We start from the raw sequence: 26,571 nt of genomic DNA on the forward strand, positions 1-26,571 counted from the left end.
AGCATTTGAAGCCTCTGAGTGTCAACGGTCGGCCTGTTCCCCGGCAACAAAAGCCTCAGAAACATCCTGCTGACTCTGTGTTTTTAATTAAAAGACTGTTTTAAGGGCAAAATTGGGTAGAAAGCAGCGCGTGCTCAATTAACTGAATCTAAATGTAAGCCCTTTAACAAGAGACTGAGGATTTATCTCCCTCTTTGTGTGGGATTCAGCGACCCCCTATGGCTCTACTTCTAAAAGGATCCCCCTTCGACGATGACCGATTGCTCACACTTCATTTACTTAACAGTTTGCTTTAATTAACCCCGTCCTTCACGGCCGTCACACTAACACCTCGGCGCAGTCCGCATTAACCCGAGTCGGGGTCTTGACGGTGAGCGAGCCTTGCGGTTAGGAGGGTGGGCTGGTGGCGGAAAAAGGAGGGGCGGAGCGCTGGGGCGGGGCCTACGGGGGCGTCCTGCCGAGGGGCGGGGCCTGAGGGGCGGGGCCCGGGAAATTCCCGGGCGGAGGTGCGGAGGCTGGCGCGGCGGTCAGCTGAGCAGCGCTGGGCGGGGTCGCGAGGCCGCAAATCAACCTAAGGCTCCCCAACCCCCGCCGTCGCTCCGGCCAGTCCCCTGCCTGGCGTCTGCATCTGGGTCCGGAGCCCTCTCCCAGCGGGCATGATCCCGAGGAAGCAGTGACCCGAGGGAGGCCGGAGCCCGGGCGCCGGTGAGCCAGGGCGAGGGGCGGGCAGGGTCTCCCTTTCCGCCCTGGAAGCTGTTCCGAAGTCCCTTTCCCTGCGACTCGGAGCCGGTAGGGACGTGGGTGGCGAGGGGTGGGGCGTCTCCTCCAGTGGGACGCTCGATAGGAGGGTTTCCAGGCCCTGGCGATCTTGACCTGGTGCCAAAGGGCAGCAGGGGCGTCCATCCCAAAGCGCCCTTCCCCCCTTTTTTACCCGCCAGGCTGGCCGCAGATGACTTCCTCCGTAGGTCATGAAGGTGGTTTAAGGGTGACATCCTTCCGCAGATTGGGGATGATTATACAGCCAGTTCCTCATTATAAGAGAAGGAGTTAAGGACACACCTTCGACAGACGTAAAAACTAGCTGCTCGAGACGACCCAGTTCACTAAAGAGCCAGTGGCCGCTGTCTAAGGTGATGGGATTACTGAACAGCTGAGAGGAATCTTCATAAACCGTTGTGTCTGGGGGAGTTTGTGTGTGTGTTTGTGTGTGTAGGTATACATACATACGTAGAGAATATGAATATTTGCTGAAGCGAGAACCCCAGAGGGGTTGTTTCTGTTGTGCAAGCTGTAGGCAGTGAGCATCACTAAGAGAAAATGTAACTCAGGTTCCAGCTAGGCTCCTCCCTCCACCAGAAAAACTGTTGTTGGAAATTATATGCCACAGAACTGCCTAAGGATGAAGTGGGAAACCAAAACTTTGAACGTCAAAGCCTAGGATCGATCTGGTTAAGCAAGCGGCACTATTAACAATGGGTTTCCCTGGTGGCTCCGTGAATCTGCCTGCAATGCAGGAGATGCAGGTTCCTGGAGAAGGAAATGGCAACCCACTCCAGTATCCTTGCTTGGGAAATCCTAAACAACAATTATTAACAGAAGAACCTCTTATGCTTGCTCCTTGCCTGAAGGAGAGAAGAGCAAGGGGGCCCTGGCCACCTCCCCCCACCCCAAGATAGCCCAGTTTGGAGGGGACTGGCCAGGTGTAGTATTTTTTTTCTTTTTTGGTAACTGACCACAAGTTGCATATTATGCTGTGGACTCTGACTAAACACCAAAAAAACAAAATCAGACTATTTTTTAAAGGAACTGGTCACTGTTTTACCTTCCCATGCGATCTCCCACCTTAGGTAGAGGCACAGGAGTCTTCTCTTCTCCAAGCCTCACTCTTTCTGAATTTTATAAAGACTTGGAGTGTTTGGTATGTTCTTTGGAATTTATGGAATAGTAAATTCACTGGAAAAGAGGGAAATTAAACTGTGTTTTGAAAATAAAATCTGTTTCACTCAGAAAAAAATAAGTTTTCTTTTTCATTTTGACATATGTATATATGGGTTGAGTGATGAAATGTGTTATGAAATGACACCCAGATACCTTTATAGTGATATTTTTTAAATAGTACTAATTTTCAAAATAAGTTTAGTTCAAGAATCTGGAAATGAGTGCCATTGAAAAACTGTAGAAAAACTCGTAATACTTGTTATGTTGGATTTGTTGCCTACTGAGCAGAAGGAGTTTTACAAGTGTAAGGCTTTTACCTCATTACACTTGATAGTTTCATTTGATTTCAACAATTGTTTACTGAAAGCCTCCTCTCAGTGTGCCAGTCTCTAGGAAAAATAAAATAGACACCTTGACTTAGGTTTGATGGGAAAGTTGACTGGCATGGGATAATACAGTACTTTGTATAAAAGAACCAGGCAACTGGAGTATATAAAGCACTATTGGGTACTCAGAGGAAAGCATAGGTCTTTTTACATAAGATATCTATTTGAGCTGGACATTAAACTGTCCAGTGGACATTTGCCAGGGTAACAGCAAGTCTAGGCATCTCGAGGAAGGATAGAAAAGCAAAAGAAGGCCAGGAACTGTAAACTCTTTAATGTGCCCCAGGCATGAGTGGTGTTGGTGACAGGAGATGGTACTGGTGGGGAAGTGGGGACCAGGCTCTGAAAGGCCATGTTTGTTTTGCTCGGAGGCTCGAGCTCTGTCTGTATGGGAAGGGTGGAAGTAGGAGGATGCCCTTGTGTTAGGGAAGAAACCATGGAGGTAGTGGGGCTGCAATGGAAAGAGATGAGTCAGACCATGGAGGAAGCTATGTAAAGTCATTCAGCATCTATTTGTTGAACCCCCATATATTTCTGGGAATGTTCTAGGTGCTAGAGGTAATGCAGTGAACAGAACAGACAAAAGCCCTTTCCTCTGTGGAGGACGACATTTCTGTAGGCCAGATAAGACAAGAAGGACCTGACCTAAGCTGGTGGAGATTGAGAGGAAGTGGGAGTGACAGGACTGGGTGACCCATTAGACTCGGGGGAAGAGGAAGTAGGAGTCATCAAGTGTAGCTCCTGCCCTGGGAGATGAGGCTAAGTCTTTTTCCATTTTCTGTAAGTCCAAAAGTCAGACTACCATTTCTGGCATAAAAGGTAAGGCCTCTTTTGCCCCTTAGTAGGGTGTGTACTTTGAGTTCTTTTTCCAGGATTGTGATGAATTTTGTTGGTGCAGTCTTGGAATGTTACTCAATCCCCTTGAAAAGCCAAGCCAGAATTTGCCAATAGCCAACTATTCTCTATGATCAAGAAATAGGTTTTCACTGTTTAAAACTAATTTTTCTATGTGAGGGGTGAACCTGTGAGTACTTAGCAAATTCAGAGAATCAGCCACACCAGGGTAAGGGCATGGGTTTATTCTGTATTATTATTGCTGGTCCAGTGTCCAGTGGGTGGAAGTCAGTATAAGGCAGATTTCTGTTGGATACAAAATGACTTTCTGGCAGTCACAGCCATCCTGGAATAGAATGGGCAGTTGCCTGCTAAGGTCATGTGCCCATTTTTTCTGTCAAGTGTGGTCTGTATGCCCATCTGCCATGGAAACCAGCAGGACATTCTTGCATCAAATAAGAAGTTGGGCTGGGCCATTTTTAAGACCAACTCAGGAATGCAATTCAAGCTCCTGCCTACAAAGCCAAGTCACTGCTATAATTACTTGACCTCTGGAATTAAGAAAGGTTATAATCTGGAATTCAAATAGCAGATCTGGCAATAAAATCTAGAGATTTTGCTTTTGATTTCCACCTTCCAGGTAGTTCCCATTCTTCCTCATTGGTGAAATCTTGACATATCTGTGCTAAATTATTAATTCACCCTTCTGCCTAGAAATGATGCATTTCTAATTCAGATTGGTTGGGTTTTTTATGAGAAATTCAGTTACTAAACAGGCAGAACCTTGCAGTAAATGGCTTAGGTCCAGTTTCCATAACTTTTGAGGATGTATGTATATAAGGATTTATAACCTATGTGCATTTTCTCAATTGAAAGTAGTTCAAGGGGATGCTAAACATTTAGAGAATTCAGCTTTCTCTAACTGGCATTCTACCAGTAGACATCTCATATATACACTGTATTGTGATAGCTTGTAATGGTGGCCCCCCAAATATTTAAAATCATAAAATGCACTTTGAGTCACCAAAAATCAATTAAATTGCTTTTAGCAAAAGTTTGGTTACAGTATTTGTATGCTTATGTTTGGCATTTATGCTAACTTCTTATTGCTATGATGTTTAAATAACCAAATAATTTTTTTCTAGCAATGCCACATAACAAAGAATTCACTATAATTGGGACAGGCATTTGTATTAGTGAGAGAGGGCAGCATGGCCATGAGGGTACTGGGATATATGTGTTGGACAGTGGGAACTAGACCGTGATCTTGTTAGAACTTTAAGAATACTTTTTACAGCTCTTTTGAGCTGAAAGCAACCATAATGATCATCATTTGCTAGACAAGTCAGTAAATCATCACAGGAGGTCTTCTCAGGGTCACACATCTGGTTAGTGTTTTCCAGTTTATTTTTGTATTGTCTCCCTTATTATAACCCGGCTTTTCTCCCCCCGCCCCCCTTATGCCCTGTTAAAACTTGGGCAACCAGAAAGTTGGTAAGTAGAACTGGTTTTAATTGTTATGGTTGTGCCTCAAGTCTTGGTGGAGATATAACAAAAAGTCAAGGATGAAAAGTATCTAAAGGAATCGTACCTCTTCCCCTGTCCTTCCCTCCTCTCTCCTCCCTTCTCTTCATCCATCCCCTCCCCTCCTCATCTTTCCCTCTGCTTTAGAAACTTTTTAAAAAAAATCTGTTAAATGTTTCCTTTTACTTTTGAGAAGTATAGTCTAATCCTTGAAAACATGAAGGAATTTAATATTGACAGGTGAATAAAACGTGTTACAAGGATTTTGCCTTTGTCAGGTATTTAGAATTCTCTGCAAAATAGATAGGAGCAGTTTTTATTTAGTAAAAACCCATTTTTATGAAATATCAGCTCCAGCATAGTTCTGTGAAAAAGTAAGTTTTATGGAAAGCCAGAAACTGGCTTTTTCCAAATTATTATCATCCAAATTATTTTATTCAAAATAACCCAAATAATTTTATTGGGGAAAACAAAAGCAATCTCTTCTGGTCACCTCATGCCAAGAGACAGCACACTTTGGCAGTGTACCTCTTTCTAAATGAATCAGGATACATAAAACACAGCTGCTTTCAGAAGACTCAGAATGCTTTATCTGTGTTTAACACTTCATAGAATCGCTATCCTCATTAAAGAATTCCAAGGATGCTTTTCCTGTGCTGGCTGCTCTGGAGAAGTCAGCAGGCCACCAGTGCCAGGGCCCGCTCTCCCCTAGGTAGTAGCACCGTCTCTAATCCTACAGGTGTCTTGCACCATCTCTAATCCTGAGGGTGCCTTTAGACCGAGAGCAGGTCACCGGGCTCTCAGTTCTGGGAGGGCTCCAGAGAGCCCAGGAATTGCCTCCTGCCAGAGTTGGGAAGAGGCAGTGCTCTGCCCTCCGAGGGTTTGGTGCATTCACATACAAGCACTAATAGCTGGTACTTTCCCCAGCTTCTGCCCTCATACACGCAGGAACTTAACAAAAACCATAACTGAAGCGTCCCTGGTTGTCTCTTAGAGAAACAGTCGTTTGTACTTGGCCCTCTTGTCAGCAGTGCCAGGTTCCTTTGGCATGTGTGGGAGCTACTTACAGGGATGCAGTTCTTGGGACCCAGTGAAAATGTAAGTTAGTAGTAACCTGTTTGTAAGCAATTCATTGCTAAAAAGTAGGAAGAAAAAGCCTTCTGGAAGCCTTAGTTATTTAAGACTGCTGGTAGTGCAGGATGGATGGCTGAAGTAGAATCTGAACTTTGGGTAAGTGGAGTGGGGCAGCCTTCCACGCTCTTCTAGAGAGTACACCCAGAGGTTGTGATACAGTGCTGGATGACAGAGCACTTCTCTCCCCTCAGCTTCCAGTGACCCTGCAGTGCCTCATGAAAGGACAGATCATCATCTTTGTGAAATGTGGAAAAGAAAATGTTTGCCCACAGTCTTTGATTTCTGTGCTTGCTGAGCTGGTAGGCCATACAGAAATACAGTTGGGATATACCCATCTATCTTATTTATGGGAAGGGCATACACACTCCAGTATTCTTGCCTGGAGAATCGCGTGGACAGAGGAGCCTGGCAGGCTACAGTCCCTGGGGTCTCAGAGAGTTGGACATGACTGAGCGACTAACACTGTATTTTATTTATGGCCACAGTGACCCCTTTACAAATTATATGCTTAAAATATTTTCAGAATATGCAACAACTAGGCAAGATTTTCTTAGTCTTTTTAGCGTGCTTTGCAAAAGTAAACTATGGAAGCCTAGATATTCAGTGGTACCTTCAACATGTATGACAGGGCTGGGTTTTGGAATCATCCTTAATGCTTGATTGTGCCTTTTATTAAGTGACCTTGGATGAGCTTTGTGAATTCAGCTCTGTCACCCAGGAAATACCCATCTAGTTGAGTTTTAGTGAGGATTAGAACTTGACACTCTGGTGTGATGATTGCTGCTGCTACTAAGTCACTTCGGTCATGTCCGACTCTGTGCGACCCCATAGATGGCAGCCTAGCAGGCTCTGTCGTCCTTGGGATTCTCCAGACAAGAATACTGGAGTGGGTTGCCATTTCCTTCTCCAGTGCATGAAAGGGAAAAGTGAAAGTGAAGTTGCTCAGTGGTGTCCGACTCTTAGCGACCCCATGGACTGTAGCCTACCAGGCTCCTCCGTCCATGGGATTTTCCAGGCAAGAGTACTGGAGTGGGGTGCCATTGCCTTCTCCGTGATGATTGAGCACATAGTAATTATCTGAAATATGTTAGTTCTCCCTTTCCTCTTAACCAAAAATATAAGAAATAAAATATGGAGATTCTGTAACAGTTAATTATTGAGATATAATTCACATACCGTACAGTTCACCCAAAATATGGAGATTTGAGCTTAAAACATTTTTCTGGGAAAAAATCAACTTCATAATACTTTGCCCACATCTACAAATACATACACAGAAACCCTCTTGAACACCTCATGTTAGGATTTCTTACCATCTTGATATCATTCCCATCTCTTTCTCCTCCACCCCATACCTCCTCACTGTACCCCTTTATATACCCTTATACACAGCCATGTACATACAGACTGAAGCAAGGATGTATCTTTCTTGTTTGAACTGAAGAATCAAGATTGTTCAAAATGTAATGGGAAAGAAAGTCAGCCCCTTCTAGAATACTTCTTAGGACTTGCACATGGATTTGTGGACTCCTGGGGACCCAGTACAGAGGGAGTGGTTATATTTTCAGTTTGTGATTTTTCCATAGGAACTGCTGCCATGTCCCACCAACCGCTTAGCTGCCTGACTGAGAAGGGGGACAGCCCCAACGAAACCACAGGAAATGGACCCCCCAACCTGGCTCACCCAAACCTGGACACGTTCACCCCACATGAGCTGCTGCAGCAGATGAGAGAGCTTCTAATCGAGAACCATCAGCTGAAAGGTAAGCAACACCTAGCCCCATGTTTCTCCATTCACCTGCGGCCTTTGGGAACACAGTCCCTTGGTGACAGCTTGTAGGTGAATCCCTTTCTCTGCACCTGGTTCCCTGGGGAGAGATAGAGCACGGGACTAGCTCTTAGTGAGACTAAAACTGCTTCCCAGATGGCTCAGTGGTAAAGAATCCGCCTGCCAATGCAGGAGGTGTGGGTTTGATCCCTGGGTCGGGACGATACCCTGGGGAAGGGAATGGCAACCCACTCTGGTATTCTTACCTGGAGAATCCCATGGACAGAGAAGCCTGGCGGGCTATACTCCTTGGAGTCGCAAAAGAGTTGGACACGACTTACTGACTAAACAACAGCAAGGCTAAAGCTGTTCCCATTGTTTACTTTTGGATACAGGTAAGAATAAAATTATGTATCTCTGGGAAATGACAGAATGACATTTAGCCCTAAATTTAAAAGGAAAAATAAAAGGCTGCTATTATTACAGAGTTAGTCCTAAATATTACCTTAAGAGAAAAGATTCTAATATCTCCAGCCATGGCTTTTGGCAGAACCAGTGTTGGAATCCAGGAGTGATGGACCTCAATCTAGCTAGTTATTAATAGATATTTTGTTAAAATAAATCAATAAAATCAATTTTATTTTCTTGAGACTCTTGAGGGCAGTCGGTGACATTAGACCTCCTAGTTCTGTTTGAAAGCAGAAACTACTCATTTTGCTATGTAGTCTTTCCAGCTGACTTGGAGCCCAGGCCAACCCTGGCATTTTGAGGTTCGGAGCTATGTGGCGAGGTGATCTATGGGGAGGTTCTCTTCATGACCCCAAGTCCAGTCCCCTGGTATTTTGACACTCTCCCTCTGAACCCCATGCAGAAGCGATGAAGCTAAACAATCAAGCTATGAAAGGGCGATTTGAAGAGCTTTCTGCTTGGACAGAGAAGCAGAAGGAAGAACGCCTTTATTTTGAGACTCAGAGCAAAGAAGCCAAAGAGCGCTTAACGGCACTGAGCCTTGAAAATGAAAAACTGAAGCAAGAACTCAGAAAACTAACAGGGAAAACTGAAAGGGCATTCGAGGTGAGTGGACTGATCAGTTGTAATTTTATTATGTTCATATTTGTAGTGGGATCTTGCTTGTCTAGACTTCGAGATCAAAACTTCCACAGTTCCGGCTAGATGCTTGCATTATCTTGAAAGAAGAATGATGAGAAGATTGGTTGCAATTTTAAGGATCATGTGTAATCTCTGGTGAAGAAAAGAAATGGGTCAAACTTTGACCTTATTGATTATAGTCAAAAGAGTGTTATGGTTATAAATCAATATTTTGTATTCATTATAGATGCTACAGAAAGACCTCTGCCTGGAACCATTCAAATGTTGGTCTTTAGTCCTTGATATAGAATTACATTTTTAAAATCTGTCGCTCAGAATTTTCACTTATTGCCCTTGTCCTTTCTCTCCGTCTACAATAGATTCCTCACTTTGTGTTTTACATTTACTTTTGAAAAATGGTTTGACAAATATTATTGTGTGATATGAGGCTGTAAGGTTGCCACATTTTCACGAATTCAAAGAACCTGAGAAATGTGCTTTGATACCCTTGAGAATGGGTATCAAAGATGTGAATGAAAAGTCCTGTAGGTTTTCCAGAAAGGTCCCAATATTGGAAGAAGTTGAGATCAGAAGCTGGAGCTCTGGACAGCTTCTTTCAGTGTAGAGGATCCATTGAAGCAAACTACAGGCAGGACTCAAATGAGTCCTTGGGACAAAGAGACACTGAGGATTCTTCGAAACCCTTGGTCATCAGTTATTTCTCCAAAAGCTGTGCCTCCCAGGTCCCCATCTGTGCCCCACCTCTCTTTTAATTTTTGTTTCATGGACCACTTGAGGTGTTTTGTTTTTTGTTTTGTTTTGTTTTTAATTTAGCTTCTCATCTTCTTAGTTTACTGAAGTTCTCAAGGCCTCTCACTCTCTCACTGATGCTGACCTGTCTTTGCTGCTGCTTCTGCAGGCAACCCTCCCCCACCCCCTCAAGCCATCAGGGTTGCCCCTGTTTTCCGTGAGGCACATGGAAGGAAGCAGGGAGTTTCCACTGAGATCTGCTTCCCAATCCTCAGGGTGAGGCTGAGGTATGACTGATTCTGTCCTGATTTCACTGAATTACAGACCTGGTGGATCAGAGGGTAAAGCGTCTGCCTGCAATGCAGGAGACCTGGGTTCCATCCCTGGATTGGGAAGATCCCCTGGAGAAGGAAATGGCAATCTACTCCGGTACTCTTGCCTGGGAAATCCCATGGATGGAGAAGCCTGGTAGGCTACAGTCCATGCGGTCGCAAAGAGTCGGAAACGACTGAGCGACTTCACTTTTCACAGACATCATGCTGATCTCTAAAGAATCCTTTTTTTTTTCTTTTACTTATTTTTAATTGAAGGATAATTGCTTTACAATATTCTATTAGTTTCTGACATACATCAGTATGAATCAACCATAGGTTTGTGTGGTGGTAAGTCACCGACTCGATGGCCATGAGTTTGAGCAATCTCCAGGAGTTGGTGGTGGACAGGGAAGCCTGGCGTGCTGCAGTCCATGGGGTCACAAAGAGTCGGACATGACTGAGCGACTGAATTGAACTGAAGTCACTTCAGTCGTGTCCAACTCTTTGTGACCCTATGGACTGTAGCTCGCCAGGCTCCTCTGTCCATGGGATTCTTTAGGCAAGAGTACTGGAGTGGGTTGCTATTTCTTTCTTCAGAGGATCTTCCCGACCCAGGGATTGAACCCACATCTGTTACATCTCCTGCATTGGCAGGCAGGTTCTTTATCACTAGTGCCACCTGGGAAGCCACCATAGGTATACATATGTCTAAAGAATCCTTTTTAACTTTTAACTCCAGATTGCCAGGCAAAGGTCATTAGCCTTGTTTTGGATTATAAAATGGCATATCAGCCTGGGCACATTTCCAAGACAATAGAAGCACAGAAAAAGGGAAATTGTTGTTTTCTGAAGGCTAATCAATGCTAAGTGCTCCGAAATGATGAAAGATAGAACAAATAATTTAGTTAGGCTTGAGATCCCAGAGAACAAACCCTGGGAGTTTCGTCCGCAAAGATGATGGACAGAGCCTAAACAGTGAAACGAGGAGAAATTTAAAGTGTCGCTTCACAAGGTGTTTTGCAGATCCAGAATTTCCCAAGGATAATTAAGTGTTAGTCATTCAGTAGTATCCAACTCTTTGCAACCCCATGGACTATAAGCTCCTCTGTCCAGCCAGGCTCCATGGAATTCTCCCAAGAATACTGGAGTGGATTGCCATTCCCTTCTCCAGGGGATCTTCCTGACCCATGAATCAAAAACACAGGTCTCTTGCATTGCAGGCAGATTCTTTACTGTCTGAGCACCAGGGAAGCCCAAGGATAATAAAGAGATCCACACAATTGTGAAAAAGAAAATTAACCTGACTTCTGAGAGTCAAGAGTCATGGTCTTATATCCCTGGTCCTCAGACACTTGTTTAAAACTCTATTTCCTTCCTTTGTGGAAAGATGGTTTTTAGAAGTCCAATCCACTCAGTATCCTCAGGAAGGTCAAGAGGATGGATGTGAATGTGCCTCACAGGGCATAGTCTTCCCCATCCCTGCTTGCTTCCTGGTTCCAGCTAGGCAGTACCTTTCCTTTTTTTCATTTTTATGCCTTTAAATGTACATTTCTGCGGTCTGAATCATCAGCAGGAGAGATTGCACAAGCTTTGAACTTTTCCTTGCAGACCTAACTCTTCAGTTTTAGCAGCTCTTCAGAGTTGCTTTTTCCTAAAGCCTGTGAGAGTTTCCTAGCAAGGGGATGGTTCAGATGAAGGCAGAGCGTGATTCCACTGGTGTGAGGGGCACTTCCATGTGCCAATTACTACCTAGCCCTCACTCTCCTAACACTGCACAGACTAGCTGGTTTATGGTCCATACACATGCCTTTCTGATAATTTTTTGGTTCTACTATGAGCCTTTGGGCCTGTTTACCATTCCTTATGAAATCTGTCAGAGGGTGTTTGTGTGTGTGTGTTGGGGGGGTTGGGGGGGTGAATTTTCAATGTTGCAGTCCTCTGCTAATCTCAAGTATACATATTTCTGATGGTGCTGTGTCCATAAGAGCCGTGAGGGAAGAAATCAGGAGGCCAAGAAGGTCACAGCTGGATGAGACCACAGAGACCACATGGTACCAAGTCTTTCTGATCCAAGAAAACTGAAGCCAAGACATTAAGGGAATCTGTTCAAGGCAACACATGCTCTAATTAGCAGAGTGCAGACTAGAGTCTGTTCTCCCTTCTCCCAAGTAAAAACACCTCATGTCAGCAAGCTCTTTCTTTTATGACTTTGTCATATGTGGTAATTGCAACAGGATGAACACAACAGGTACTCGACATTAGGAAAATATTAATGTTTATTAGTTTATCAAGGAAAGCCTATTAATGTTTATAGAGGCCAAAATTAATTTTCCACACTTGTTACCAGCCTCTGAATTTTCAATTTTCTTATTTCTCACCAGATTTACCTTTATCAACCTTAAAACATCAGCATAGAATATTGTAACAACCAACCTACATGCCTGGGAGGATTTTGCACGTTTCATTGTGTTTTGCCATCACCATATTGTCATGCCCTTGATGCTTTGGCTTCTAAACAGAAATGACAAGTATGAGGAGAGAGTGGGTAGAAGGGGAAAAAAAAAAAAGCAAGAGGTTGAGTTGTGACAGTTCTTTTTCCTTATTTTCTGGGATTTGGGGCTGCAGTTTACTGGTCAACCGTTGCCAAAGTCTGGTTGGTTATTTTCATGATAATGAGATCATTTCTTTCAGCATGTTGAGGAAACCTTGCTTGTCATGAGTTTATTTTAACTTCCTATTATTTGCACACGACAAAGTAAATTTTTCCATTTTAAATGGTATGTCAAAATAAATTGCCAAGGAAAAGCTAGAATTCCCTACTCTAAAGCACAGCTGTCTTACCAGTAGGTGTAGAGGCACTCGAGTTTGATGGCTGAGTCCTTGGCTTGATTCATTCGTTCACTTTGATCCGCATTGTTTCCAGGACATCACTGGGGACCCCAAGGTCCCCAAGGCAGAAGTGGAGCAAGAAGTGGAACAGCTAAAGACCCAGGTGGCACGCCTCCAAGCTGAAAAGGCAGATCTGCTGGGCATCGTGTCTGAATTGCAACTCAAGCTGAACTCAGGCGTCTCCTCCGAAGACTCCTTTGTTGAAATCAGGATGGCTGTAAGTGTGTTGGTTTTGGTTTTGTCTTAAGCAAGTTACAAAACCTCACCTGGAAAACTGCTAGAAATATCACCACTTCCTTTCAACACGGGAAAGCCAAACAGTGGGGAAATTTCAGCATAGTCAGCATAAATATAAAACATCATGCTTGTGGCTATCACAGCTGAAATGGAAAATACTGATTACCTTTTATGACCAAAGAGATAGTCCTTTTTTTCCCCCAGTACATCCTGAATAATTTATCTGACCTAAAAAGAAAAAAAAAAAAGGTGTAAACTTGTTCAGCCCAGGTTTCAAAGCTGTGTTCAGCATTTCACTTAGGTAAGCAGAATCATGATCAGATGCAGTAAAATCAAAAGGCTCGCCACTTACTAATCGTAGAACCCTCTTTTCGGACAAAGTCTTACGAGGAACGTAGGCATATTAAAAATAAGAAGGGAGAAAAGCAAGAGCAGAGGTGCTCTGGTTGTAGCCCCAGGGAATACCCTGGCTTCTCCCTCCCTCCAACAGCAGCTGCTAGGGAAGCGCCGAGAACAGATGCTGAAGCCAGCATTATCTTGTTGGCTTCTATGTCCAGCCCCAAATGAAGCGAGCTGGGCGAGGCAGCACAGGCTGGCCTGGGAAGCATGTGTCGGCAGGTAGCTGGTGTGTGGGCAGTCCTGCTAGAAATCCTGCTAGAAACCTCCTTCTTTGCTACTAGAAAAAAAATGGAATTCAGATTGAGGCACAGGAGGGTACAATCCTCCATTGTACAATCAGTCCAGCTTTGTCAGAGCACACGTCTGATACAGGAAGAGAGCTTAACTGTGTCTCTGGAAGAGAAAACCCTACATGTGGACCAGTGGGGGGTGAGGTGGAGTGAAGTGCACCTTACAGAAAGCTCAACTACTGGATATGTCTGAAATATCAGAGCATGACTCTCTTTACTTTCTCATTTATTTGCTGCACTGAAGATGAACAGAAGTGGAAAATGGCTCTTAATAACCCTGCCACCCATGCCCCTCAGAAATTTTCAATGAATAGGGGCTGAAGTCAAGAGAAAATACTAATCAGGAAGTACCCTGTGTCAGAGCACTCATTCTGCACATGAGCAAAGATTATGAAAACATTGATCAAAGAGCTTTCACCTTCTGCAAATAACTGATAAAATTCAGGAAGTCCAAGGAGCGTATCAGAAGTTTCCAAATGAGGCTTCTTTCTTTGGGGTGCATGGTTACCATAATGTTCTCCCTCACTGATGAGTGACAGTTAATTCTAGTGTAAACATGTTTTTCTTGCCTTGCTCCTGTGAACAGAAAAACACTGCCCAAGACTTAGGAACAGTGTGCGCATACAAAATTATCTAGAACCACCTCTGTATTTTTCCACTAGCTCACTGGACTAGAAATGTCTCTCAAATCATTGAAGTGGTCTTAGCCCCCACTGCTCCCTAAGTGGCCCAAGAAGCAGATGAACTTCAAATGGGAGCCAGCCTTTTGCTCTGTGAGCCTTGCCCACAGCAGACAGACTTCTTTCCAAGTGGCTTCAGCTAGTTCTAGCATTTTGCTTTTTATTTTTTCAGATGTGTTTGTTTATTTATTTCTGGCTGTTCTGGGTCTTTGTGGTTGTGCATGGGCTTTCTGTAGTTGCAGCAAGTGGGAGCTATTCTCTTTGCAATGGCTTCTCTTGTTGTGGAACACAAGCTGTAGGTGCGTGAGCTCAGCAGTTGTGGTCCATGTGCCCAGTTGCTCTGCAGCATGTGGAATCTTTCCAGACCAGGGATTGAACCTGTGTCCTCTACATTGGCAGGTAGACTCTTAACCACTAGACCACCAGGGAAATCCCACATTTTGCATTTTGAAGGAGTGTATGGGAAAAGTGTGTGGAATTGTCATTAGCTGTGTGTGACCTTAACTTGTAAAGAAGGGAACTGCCAACGAGTGAGAGAGAGAGAAGATAAGCTTTCCTGTATGTGGGGTCAGGATGACTGTGCTGAATGAGAGGAGCCCGGCCTTCTCATCTTCGTCTGGATATTTATAATCCTGACGGGGCATGCAGGTTGAGGGAAGGATAAACTTCCATTCCATTTGAGTGACTGAATTGAAGCATTTCACATTTCTGTGTTTGGTAGGTTCCTTGGGTTATGTGTCATCCAAATTCTTGATCTTTCACCTTTCTCTCTTTTGCTAGAGAATTTGTCTTACAGGCATGCTATGTTAAATCTCTCTCATTTCTGCTTTTACAGGAGGGTGAAACAGATGTGGCAGCAAAAGAAATCAAGTCAAGTCCTGGGCCCACAAGAACTGATTCCGTTGACACGTACGTGAAGACAGAGTCGGGCTGTCAGACAGGCACACTGGGCAGTCTTGTCACTTTTGGCTCACCTCTGAGAGGCCAAACATGGTGGGCTGAAAAAGCCACTTACTGATTTACACTGGGGCCTTTCCAGAATGTTCAGTTTGAATGCTGTTCATATTTATTGTTGCAGCCCACTGGTAGAGAATAAAAACTATGTTTGGTGCCTTGGTAGGCTAACTAACCCCTCACCACTCTCTAGAGGTGTTTCATCTCCATCAGGTGAGAAGTGAAAACAAGCTTGTTCTCAGTTAAGAGACCCATGTTTCCTAATGTGTTTATGAGTGCAGTCTGCCCCGGACCAGGCTGCCCAGCTGATAAGGGCGATGTTTCCTTTTTCTCTTCTCTGTTCATTCCCGAGTACAAGGCAAAGTGACTAATGTAGGATAGTCTTCCATAACAATGACTGTTGTTGCTCTGGGTGATGGCTGTTTTCTGAAAGTGCCCAGATATCTTACCTGGGGAATCTTCAGTAGATTTATGCCTAGTAGAGAGCCATCTTAAATAGTAGGGGGACCTTAAGGAGGCGATGGCAGGGGATCTGGACACCTGAGTCTCTTACAAGTAGCTGTGACCTAGAATGTGCTATTAGCTCATCCCCTGTAAGCAGGTTACTACTGTATGAATCTGCTTAAGAAGATTTACCTGAAATTTCCCTAAGCATCTCTTCCTTCAGAGACTTTTAATATCTTTTTTCTATAACTTGATGAATGGACTTATAAAAATGTTTTTTTTCCCTCAGTTATGTTGCTAAAACCCCACTCCAGTACTCTTGCCTGGAAAATCCCATGGATGGAGGAGCCTGGTAGGCTACAGTCCATGGGGTCGCTAAGAGTCGGACACGACTGAGCGACTTCACTTTCACTTTTCCCTTTCATGCACTGGAGAAGGAAATGGCAACCCTCTCCAGTATTCTTGCCTGGAAAATCCCATGGATGGAGGAGCCTGGTGAGCTGCCGTCCATGGGGTCGCACAGAGTCGGACACGACTGAAGCGACTTAGCAGCAGCAGCAGCAGCATGTTGCTAAACCCTTGTATAAGGCAAAAAATCAGGATTAGATTTCTTTCACCAAACAGGGCAGTTGGCAGAAATGAAAGTTACTCCCCTTTTTAGGTAGAAATAACTACCCCCTCCTCCCGTACTGCCTTTTTAATATCAGAAGACTTTCCTGAAAGTGGTGGGAAGGAAGAAAGCTGTGTTTGAAATTTCTAAGCCACTTCCTCTTCATGTATAGCTGTGTAAATACCACTTCTTCTTTTAAACCACACAGCTGTGTTTTAGTAACAGCTTCTTTACCTTGTTTGAAAGTATTTTAAGGAGTCAGAGATTGATCTCCGGGGTTGGAGTTTGAGCTTTGGTGATGGAAACTGGGATTGAATCCTGAATCCTGGCTCTTTGTTAGATGTGTGAACTTGGGTATGTTACTGAAGGCATAGCTGCTATTAGCATCAGCGTAGCTTTCCAGAATGTTTAGTTACTGCAGTGATGGCCGTGGTTTTCTTCATCATTGAACTGCCTCTTGATTTAATCTGAGTTTGAAGTCAAGAAATACATTTGACATACCAACAGTGCCTACATTTCTGTGCTCTAGTTATTAGAAACCAAAACCAAAAATGCTTTTTCTTCTCCTGACTTGAGAATGTGGTGTTTTCTGTCACATTGGAGAAAGACCAGTGGCCTGCATGTCACCACAGGCAGCACATGTGTGACTGTGGTCCTCTTGGAGATGAGTCCTCTAGGAAGGCAGGGCTCCAAAACCGGGGCTCCCTCTGCTCCACTGCCTCTGTGGGTCCTGGGGTCTGGTGCCATGGACACTGTGACCACATGGAGGGGGTGAGCATGTGCACGAGCATGAGCATGTGCCTACTCATCAGCCCTTACTCCTTCCCCAGACAGCATGGAGGACCCAGGTGCTGGCTGTCACCAGGCCAGCTCTGCTTGGTCTGTAAATGAGAATTAACTGGAGAATGTTCTGGAAAGCTGTTCCTTTTAACTAGTTCCAGTAATATTCTTAGACTCCGACAATTTCGTATTCTCATGAAACCTTTTTACCTTTCTGCTGTCCTGATGTAGGAGCAAATCTGCAGAAGGTACCAGGAATTACGTGGAGTTTGAGGAATTAACTGTGAGCCAGCTCCTGCATTGTCTAAGGGAAGGAAACCAGAAGGTGGAGAGACTTGAAATTGCCCTCAAGCAAGCCAAAGAAAGGTATGAAATAAGCAACGTGGAAAATGCATACCTTGCTTTTTTAATAGCTTTCAGTTCAGTTCAGGTCAGTCGCTCAGTCATGTCTGACTCTTTGCGACCCCATGAACCACAGCACGCCAGGCCTCCCTGTCCATCACCAACTCCCCTGCCCTCAAACTTTCCCAGCATCAGGGTCTTTTCCAATGAGTCAGCTCTTCGCATCAGGTGGCCAAAGTATTGGAGCTTAAGCTTCAACATCAGTCCTTCCAATGAACACCCAGGACTGATCTCCTTTAGGATGGACTGGTTGGATCTCCTTGCAGTCCCAGGGACTCTCAAGAGTCTTCTCCAACACCGCAGTTCAAAAGCATCAATTCTTCGGCACTCAGCTTTCTTTATAGTCCAACTCTCACATCCATGCATGACTACTGGAAAAACCATAGCCTTGACTAAACGGACCTTTGTTGACAAAGTAATGTCTCTGCTTTTTAATGTGCTATCTAGGTTGGTCATAACTTTCCTTCCAAGGAGTAAGCGTCTTTTAATTTCATGGCTGTAGTCACCATGAAATCTGCAGTGATTTTGGAGCCCAAAAAAATAAAGTCAGCCACTGTTCCCACTGTTTCCCCATCTATTTCCCGTGAAGTGATGGGACCAGATGCCATGATCTTAGTTTTCTGAACGTTGAGCTTCAAGCCAACTTTTTCACTCTCCTCTTTCACTTTCATCAAGAGGCTCTTTAGTTCCTCTTCACTTTTTGCCATAAGGGTGATGTCATCTGCATATCTGAGGTTATTGATATTTCTCCCAACAATCTTGATTCTAGCTTGTGCTTCCTCCAGCCCAACGTTTCTCATGATGTACTCTGCATATAAGTTAAATAAGCTTTATTGAAATTAAGATGCCATAAAATTCATCCATTTAAAGTGTACATTTTAATTCTTTTTTAGAATATTCACAGAGTTATGTAGCCTTTACCACATTATAATTTTAGAACATTTTTCCCACAAATAAGAAACCCAATACTTGTTAGCACTCATTCCTCTTTCCTTCTGGTAATCTACTTTTCTGTCTCCATAGACTTACCTTTTCTGGACTCTTCATACAAATCAAATCATGCAACATTTGGTCTTTTGTGACCGGCTTATTTAGCATAATGTTTTAAAAGCTCATCCGTGGTGTAGCATGTGTCAGTCTTCATTCCTTTTTGTTGCTGAATAATATTCCATGGTGTGACTAGACAACATTTTGTTTATCTGTTCATCATTTGATGAACATTTGGGTTCTTTCCACTTTTTGCCTGTTATGAATAATATTTGCTCTCTACGTTCATGCACAGTTTTATGTGTGGATATAGTTTTTTAATTCGCTGGGTATATACCTAGGAGTTAAATTGTCGGGTCACATGGTTACTCTCTGTCTAATATTTTAAGACACAACCAAACTGTTTTTCACAGTGGCTGCACCATTTTACATTCTCCCCAGGATCCACACCAACACTTGCTGTTTGTCTTTTTGATTATGGCCATCCTTGTGGATGTGAAGTGGTATCTCATTGTGATTTTGATTCTGTTTCCCCAGTGATGAATACGCATGTTGGCCATATGTGTATCTTCTTATTTGCCCATTAAAAAGTTTGTATTTTCTTTTAATCATTCAATGACATGAGGTATATGATTTGTAAATATTCTCTCCCATTCTGTGAATTATCTTTTCATTTCTTTGATGGTATCATTTGCAGCACAAAATTCTTTTTTATTTTTCTCTAGTCGAATTTATCTGTTTGGTTTTTGGGTCACTTCTGATTTGGTGTTGTATCTAAGAAACCACTGCCTAACCCACAAAGATTCACTCCTGTGTTTTCTCCTAATTGTTTTATAGTTTTAGTTCTTATATTTAAGTCTCTGATCTAAGTTGAGTGCATTTTTGTGCATGGTGTAAGGTGAAGGTCTAACTTCATTCTTGTGTATGTGGATACCTAGTTGTCCTGACACCATTTGTTGAAAAGATAATTTTTTTCTCACTGACACCCCTGGTGTAAATCAGTTGACCATAAACAAATGTAAATATTAATTCCTAAATGCTCAGTTTTGTTCAACTGATCTAAGTGTCTGTCCTTATGGCAATACTACACTGTCTTAATGAGTTTTGTAGTAAAATTTAAAATTCTGAAATGCAGGTCCGCCAATTTTGTTCTTCTTTTGAAAAGGTTATTCTGGGTCCCTTGTTTTTCTCATATAACTCTTAGAATAAGTGTGTTATTTTTAAGCTAGGATTTTGTTAGGGATTGCATTGAATCTGGAGATCAATTTGGGGAACATTGTCATCTTAACACTATAAAGTCTTCTGATCCATGAACATGGGTTTCTTTCCATTTCCTTAGGTCATCCTTAATTTCTTCCAATGATGTGTTACAGTTTTCAGCATATAGGTCTTGCAGTTCTTTTTCAAAATTAATTCCTATGTATTCCAGTCTTTTTGGTGCTATAATATATAACATGAAATTATTTTCTTGATTTCATTTTTGGATTTTTCATTGTTAGTGTTGGTGTTCAGTTGCTAAATCATGTCCGACTCTTTGCAACCCCAACAACTGCAGCATGCCAGGCACCTCTGTCCTTCACTATCTCCCTGAGTTTACACAAACTCATGTCCATTGAGTCAGTGATGCCATCCCACCATCTCATCTTCTGTCACCCCCTTCTTTTGCCCTCAGTCTTTCCCAGCATCAGGGTCTTTTCCAAAGTGTCAACTCTTCACACCAGGTGGCCAAAGTACTGAAGCTTCAGCATCAGTCCTTCCAATGAATATTCAGGGTTGATTTCCTTTAGGATTGACTGCTTTGACTTCCTTTCTGTCCATTGTTAGTGTAGAGAAATATAACTGATTTTTGTATATTGATCTTGTAGCCTGTAACCTTGCTGAATTCATTTATTAGCACTAACCATTTGCTTTTAGTGGATTCCTTAGTATTTTCATTATACAAGACCATGTCATTTGCAAAGAAATAGTGTTACTTCTTCCTTACCAACCAGTATTCCTTTTATTTATTTATTTATTTATTTATTTTGCTTGCATGATTGCCCTGGCTAGAACTTCCAGTACAGTGTTAAATAAAAGTGGAGAAAATAGATATCCTTGTCTTGTTCCTGATCTTGAGGGGAATGCTTTCAGTCTTTCACCACTAAATTGGTGGTATTAGCTTTGTTTTTCATAGATGCTTTTATCAAGTTGAGACGCTCTTTTCTATTTCTAGTTGCAATCTTTATCATGCAAAGGTAAATGCCTCTACTGAGTCTATGAAGATGATTGTGTGGGTTTTTTTAAACCTCTATTAGTGTATTATATTGATTGATTTTCTGATGTTAAACTAACTTTTCATTCCTGGATAAATCACACTTGGTCATGATATATGATCTGCTTTATGTTGCTGGCTTGGATTGCTAGTCTTCTTAGTAAAGATTTTTGCATGTGTATTCCTAAGAGGTGTTGGTCTGTAGTTTTCTTGTGATGTCTTTGTCTGGTTTTGGTATAAGAGAAATACTGACGTCATAGAATGTGACATACACACACACTTTGGGATAAAATTTGTTTACCTTACAGAGTTGTGAAGTCAATTAATTTTTATGTGTGAATGAACTTCTTAGGAATGCAGAGTGCTAAACCACGTAAAATGGGGGGGCATAATGCAACAGGTTTAGGGTTCCAATGATTGCAACATTTACTCATAAATATATATAGCATAGACTAAAATATACATAAATATAATATACATACATAATTTTTTCAGACATTATAAATGTTTCATTAATCTTAAAACTACAGCACTTTCTAACTGAAGCAGTTGAAAAATTTAAGTATAAGAAAATCTGTTCTTAAAATATGAAACATAAATTATTTATTCAGAAGGAGGGTTATCTGAAAGAAATCAGTGTTTGTCCAGTGACTTATTTGATAGTCAGTTCTTTTCAAAGGTGAAAAGGAATGATGGCTATGAATTGTAGGTCTTTACCCCATATCCTACCACTGTCTTAATAGAAAAGTTCAGAGGTTAACTTCCAGGAGACTAATACTATATATTCTAATTGAGTAAAACATTTGTCCTGACTTTTTGATAAGTCCCCAAACTGAGTAATGATGCACAGAAAAATAAATAAGTAAAAGCATTCATTTTACACCTCAGCTATTACAGGTACAGCTGATTTTTTAAAAGGAAGATGTTTTGCTTTGAAAAAAGACCTTTAATAGTGACGAGTAATCAGTGTGTTTCTGTTTCATTGGCACATTTACCCTCCTGAGTTCTGTACACCATTCAAAGAAGTCAAGTTTAGCTGGTAATTCATCCTTCCTCAGACAACATGATTAGCTTTAATAATGAAAGTGTAAACTTAGGAATTTGCTGAATATACATCCTGATCTTTTATATGATCTAATATGTAATTCCTGCTTTCAAAATAATGATAGCTGTCTGTCTGGAGGTGTAACTTTTCAGATGGTAACTAGGAAGTCAGGCCTGCCTTTGAGATGGGTGTTTCCCTCTCTTACCCTTTCTGAATAACATTAAATTTCCACTTTGTGAGTCGGACTTCTCGCAGTTTTTAACACCTGCTAAGTCATTGATCGGTTGCCAGGACCAGTGTTCTCCATGTCTACGTTAGGACAACCTCCTGACTAAGGTTAGACTGAAACCAAGAAATAAAATCACTGATACGTCACCTGACTTGATTTACTATGCGGGATATGATGAAAAGACATTATAAGACCTAACATGTCTTTTTCTCAAATACATAAGTCAGTCTTCAACCGTTTTCATTGGTCGTGAGAAATAAGAGTAATTGAAAAATTTTAGGTGATAGGTGGGGAGAGGGGATAGTACACTTGTTTTTCTTTCACTATTTGCCAGGATTCACATTTTGTGTAATTTGTGTCTTCTGAACAAACGTAAATTGATAGCCAGGAAGGAGAGAGAAATTGGTTATGAAGTATGGCCCAAGATAAGAAGAGGGAGCAGGAAAAAGTCAGCCCAAGACAAAAATTTGCCCTAGAAAATTAAGTTGAAATTCATATGTGGGTCGGAATCATATGTGAGTGGTACGAGGAAGGCCCATCCTTCCACCCTGCACCAACCAGCTCTTAACCCATTTAGCTGCTGAGCTAGAGACGGTGCCTGTGCACCAATTAGGTTTGGCAGTTTGCAACAGATACCAATGCTGTTTGTTTATTTTGTAGTATCATTAATTTCTTTTTAAAAAATCAGTTTTGCATTCACATAGTTTAAAGAATTGGTTGCTCCATAGGCTTTTTATGGAAAGATAGTAGTAGTTCTTTGGCTAGCCACACCCCCCGCAACCACCACCACTTGCTTCTCAACCACTTACAACATATTTATTGATCATTTTTTTAACTTTTGGCTATACCCCACAGCATATGAGACCTTAGTTCCCCAACCAGGGATCGATTCCATGCCCCTGCATTAGAAGTCAGAGTCTTAAACACTGGACCACCAGGGAAGTCGTGTCTTACAACTTATTTAGCTGGTTCTTTTGATACTTACTCCCATAGATCAAGATTAAATCACTACTCAAACAAAAATTTCCCCTATCTTAGACAAAATCTATTGACCTCCCAACTATGAAGGATGAGAATTTAACTGCTTTTGACTCCCACCATTGTCACCACACCCACTTCTGGACCCTTCTTCCCATCCCACACTACACCACCCTACTCCAAAACTGATTATATTGACATTTAGTTAGATCACTACTCAGTGTCTATTATTATTCTTATGCAAACATATGCACGGATGCGCGCGTGCACACACAATTCTCTGTTGAGCTCTGCTCTATGCATTGACCACTTTTCCTTTCTAATACTTAAAAAAAAAAACTCTATGCAAAATTGCATTTAAAAATTTGCTTAGTTTTACCACACTCTTCCCCAGTGAGGAAATCTCAGTGACATGCAAATGTGTTAGTAGTCTAATAGTTTCCTCTTCTTGAGAGTCGGCCTGGTTGCTGTCTAGGTCCTGTTCTACTGCAGTTATCTTGGGATCTCCCTTTGGCCACTTGTGGAATTCCTTCAGCTCTGCTCTTTTGGATCACCTGTTTTCTGAATCCAGTGTTATTACTCACTAAATATCTTTAAATGTCTCCACTAACTTACTAAGAAAGACTATATGGGGAGGATATTTTCTGAAATCTGTATATCTGAAAATCTGTCTTTCTACATTTTTACTTAACAGATAGTTTTGCTAGATACAGAATTCTATTGATATATTGGATATAATTTTCCCACCAAGTTTTGAAAGCATTAGTAATTCATTGTCTTCTGGCTCCAGGTGTTAAGGCTGAGAAATTCATTGCCATTTTGATTCTTTATCTTTTGGCAAAAAAATTCTTTTGTTTGTCCTCTCCCCTAAAAGGTTCTTTGCTCCATCCCAAGTTTTCTGACATCTCACATGTGCTTTGGTGAGGGGCCTGTTTTCATCCATTTTTTCTGGATGCTCTTGGCCTCATTCATCCTTCAGTTCTTGAAAAATGATCTTGACATAATTTAGGGATAATCTCTTACCCTCAGTTTTCTCTGTTCCCTCATTCTAGTAACTACTATTATTTTGAATTGGACTCCTGAACCAGTCCTCTCATTTTCTTAATGTGGCATTCCTCTTTGCCATTTGTCTCTTTCCTTATCTCTTTCTTCCTTCCCCTGCCTCCTTGCCCTTCACTCTTGCTGTCTTTTCCTGCTTTCTGATATATTTGATCAACTTTCATCTTCTGTTTTTTGCTGGGCAGGGGTGGAGGGGAGGTGCAGTTCCTTTGACTGTTCTTCTTCCATTCTTCTTTCAAAGTTATTTTAGTGGCATTCGGGGTGGGAGAAAAATTACATGCATATATTTAATCTACCATCTTTAATCACAAGTTTCTTTTTATTCCATTGGTATTGAGGTGGTTTTCATATGATTTTGATTCAGTATAAGAATGTTGCTATATTTTATTTGTTTTAGGACCTCATAAACTTAGATGGATCTTCTTATAACAAGTATAAGGATTCCCTCTCTGCTGAATCCTTATAAAGAGGCACCCGCTCTCATGTAGCAGATGTGCATACACACATAAAAATACAAATTAAAAAAAACAGTTCTGTGCATTACAGTGATGTGGAAAAAGGCAGTGTTTTTCAGTGTTCAAGATAAATTATACCCATCTTATACATCCATGTGCGTTCATCCCTTAAATCAGTTCCAGCCAGCGTCTGGTTGAAAGCAAAACCAGAGCTAATATAGTGCATATGAAGAGATTTTGAAAACGTTCATCCTTTATCCAAATTTTAGCCAATGTTCTTTTTAATGCTTCTGCAATTGTTATTCCTCTGGAAGCCAAATAAAAAGTAACTTTTCTATATTCTGTAATTTTTTAGAATTTCTGATTTTGAAAAGCAAGCCAAGGATCATTCTGAGACTGAGACCCAGACAGAGGCACACACAGAACAAGAGAAAGAAGAGGAGAAAGACTCCAAGCCTGTGGGTACTGAGTCTAAGACTGCCACCACACTCCAGTGGGTGGAGGGCAGTGAGGGCACAGGAGCCAAGCCGTGTGATGTGTGGCTTTAGAAACAGAGAAAGTTTTTCATGTTGAATATTTTCTATTTCTCTCCTGTTTCCTTGTCCTGATCTGAATTTCATTCACTGTAAATTGCAGTGAGATGTATTCCTATCCCAGTGATCTAGGAAATCACTCCTTTATCTCTTGACTGATTTCCTCTCCAGAATTCCTAAGTGGACAGGCCCACAAATTGAGAAAGGAATTTTGTCCGATATATAATGAAATCATTTGAGGATATGATCCAGAAACTTCAGGTAGAATTGAAGAGTCTTTGTTCTCTCCCACTACTCATTTGAATATAGTAGTTTGAACAAGAAAGACATCTGTTTACATACATATTTATATACACTTGTGTGACAGCTCGGAAACCTGCCTTATAACCTACGAACACAGTCCAAAGCTTAGGGAAAGGTGCTGAGGGCAGGAAGTTGTAAGACCCGCAGTAGCCCACAAGAAAGGCATTTACATGAAACACTCACTTTAGCTAACTTATTCAACAAGCCTGTATCAGATTCCCACTGTATGCCACGCTCTGAGCTGAGTCCCTTACTTTCAAGAGCATGGAGAATATTTTAAAAACTGAGATGAAGAGACCAAAACTAATCAACAACTAATTATAGAGAAGTATTGAGACTTCCCTGGCACCATAAAACTCCTTGACAAAACTTCTAGAGCTGCCAGGAAGAAGCCAGTACAGTGGAAACAGCTGAGTAAGCTAGAAACACAAAACAGTCAGGGACTGTGGGCGTGAGTTGCTAGCTGGGTAAAGTAGATTGTGCTTTGACAGCACCATGCTCTATGATCCCCTGAAGTGTGGTCAGGGTCCATTGTGATTATGATAAAGGCATTATAACAAGAGTATCCAAATAGATCAGTTAGTGCTGTATGAGGAAACAGAGTTGTACCCAAAGCTTTTTTTTTTCCACGCAAGATATTTGTGGCTGCTGCTGCTAAGTTGCTTCAGTCGTGTTCGACTCTGTGCGACCCCATAGACAGCAGCCCACCAGGCTCCCTTGTCCCTGGGAGTCTCCAAGCAAGAACACTGGCGTGGGTTGCCATTTCCTTCTCCAGTGCATGAAAGTGAAAAGTGAAAGCGAAGTCGCTCAGTCGTGTCTGACTCCTAGCGACCCCATGGACTGCAGCCTACCAGGCTCCTCCATCCATGGGATTTCCCAGGCAAGAGTACTGGAGTGGGTTGCCATTGCCTTCTCCAGATATTTGGGGCATTAAGTACCAAAAGTTTAATCAGTTCACAGTCTTTAGTTAGACGCCAGTGGTTCACACTGTTTCCTCACAAAGAGGTTCATTTAAGTTCTAATAAGTGTGTGTTTGGGATTTCCTGGATGACAGATTGGAAGTGAAGTGGAAACACTGAACCTTCAGGTGACAACCCTGTTTAAGGAGCTTCAGGAAGCTCACACGAAACTCAGTGAAGCTGAGCTAATGAAGAAGAGACTTCAAGAAAAGTAAGAATGAGAGATAATGTTTACCCCCCCTTCAAAAAGTGTACTGTTTAACAAAATATGTTAATATACAAAAACATCGTTTGGTTACTGTATTACTGAGTAAAAGAAAAAGATACCTAATTGAAATATGAATTCAGAA

The 26,571-nt window shown here is 42.0% G+C and overlaps 1 protein-coding gene across 7 annotated transcripts in view; it reads left to right on the top strand.

Moving 5' to 3' along the window:
- Positions 1-547: 547 nt before the first annotated feature.
- The window catches only part of OPTN (optineurin), a 38,997-nt gene continuing 12,973 nt past the window's right edge, over positions 548-26,571 (top strand). For 3 of the 7 annotated variants that reach the window (XM_081553437.1, XM_081553440.1, XM_081553442.1), the window contains exons 1-8: positions 548-705; positions 7,403-7,579; positions 8,456-8,658; positions 12,661-12,843; positions 15,068-15,141; positions 17,252-17,386; positions 24,782-24,884; positions 26,317-26,432. In XM_081553437.1, coding sequence (XP_081409563.1) covers positions 7,414-7,579; positions 8,456-8,658; positions 12,661-12,843; positions 15,068-15,141; positions 17,252-17,386; positions 24,782-24,884; positions 26,317-26,432 — 980 coding nt within the window. In that variant the 5' untranslated portion in view covers positions 548-705; positions 7,403-7,413. Of the gene's footprint in view, positions 732-938; positions 1,131-7,363; positions 7,580-8,455; positions 8,659-12,660; positions 12,844-15,067; positions 15,157-17,251; positions 17,387-24,781; positions 24,885-26,316; positions 26,433-26,571 lie in introns of all 7 variants that reach the window. The other 4 variants (XM_081553438.1, XM_081553441.1, XM_081553439.1 and 1 more) reach the window with 3 other exon arrangements.

This window comes from Giraffa tippelskirchi, chromosome 13 (assembly GCF_054371585.1).
Source record: "Giraffa tippelskirchi isolate mGirTip1 chromosome 13, T2T-mGirTip1v1.2.pri, whole genome shotgun sequence".
NCBI lineage: Eukaryota > Metazoa > Chordata > Mammalia > Artiodactyla > Giraffidae > Giraffa > Giraffa tippelskirchi.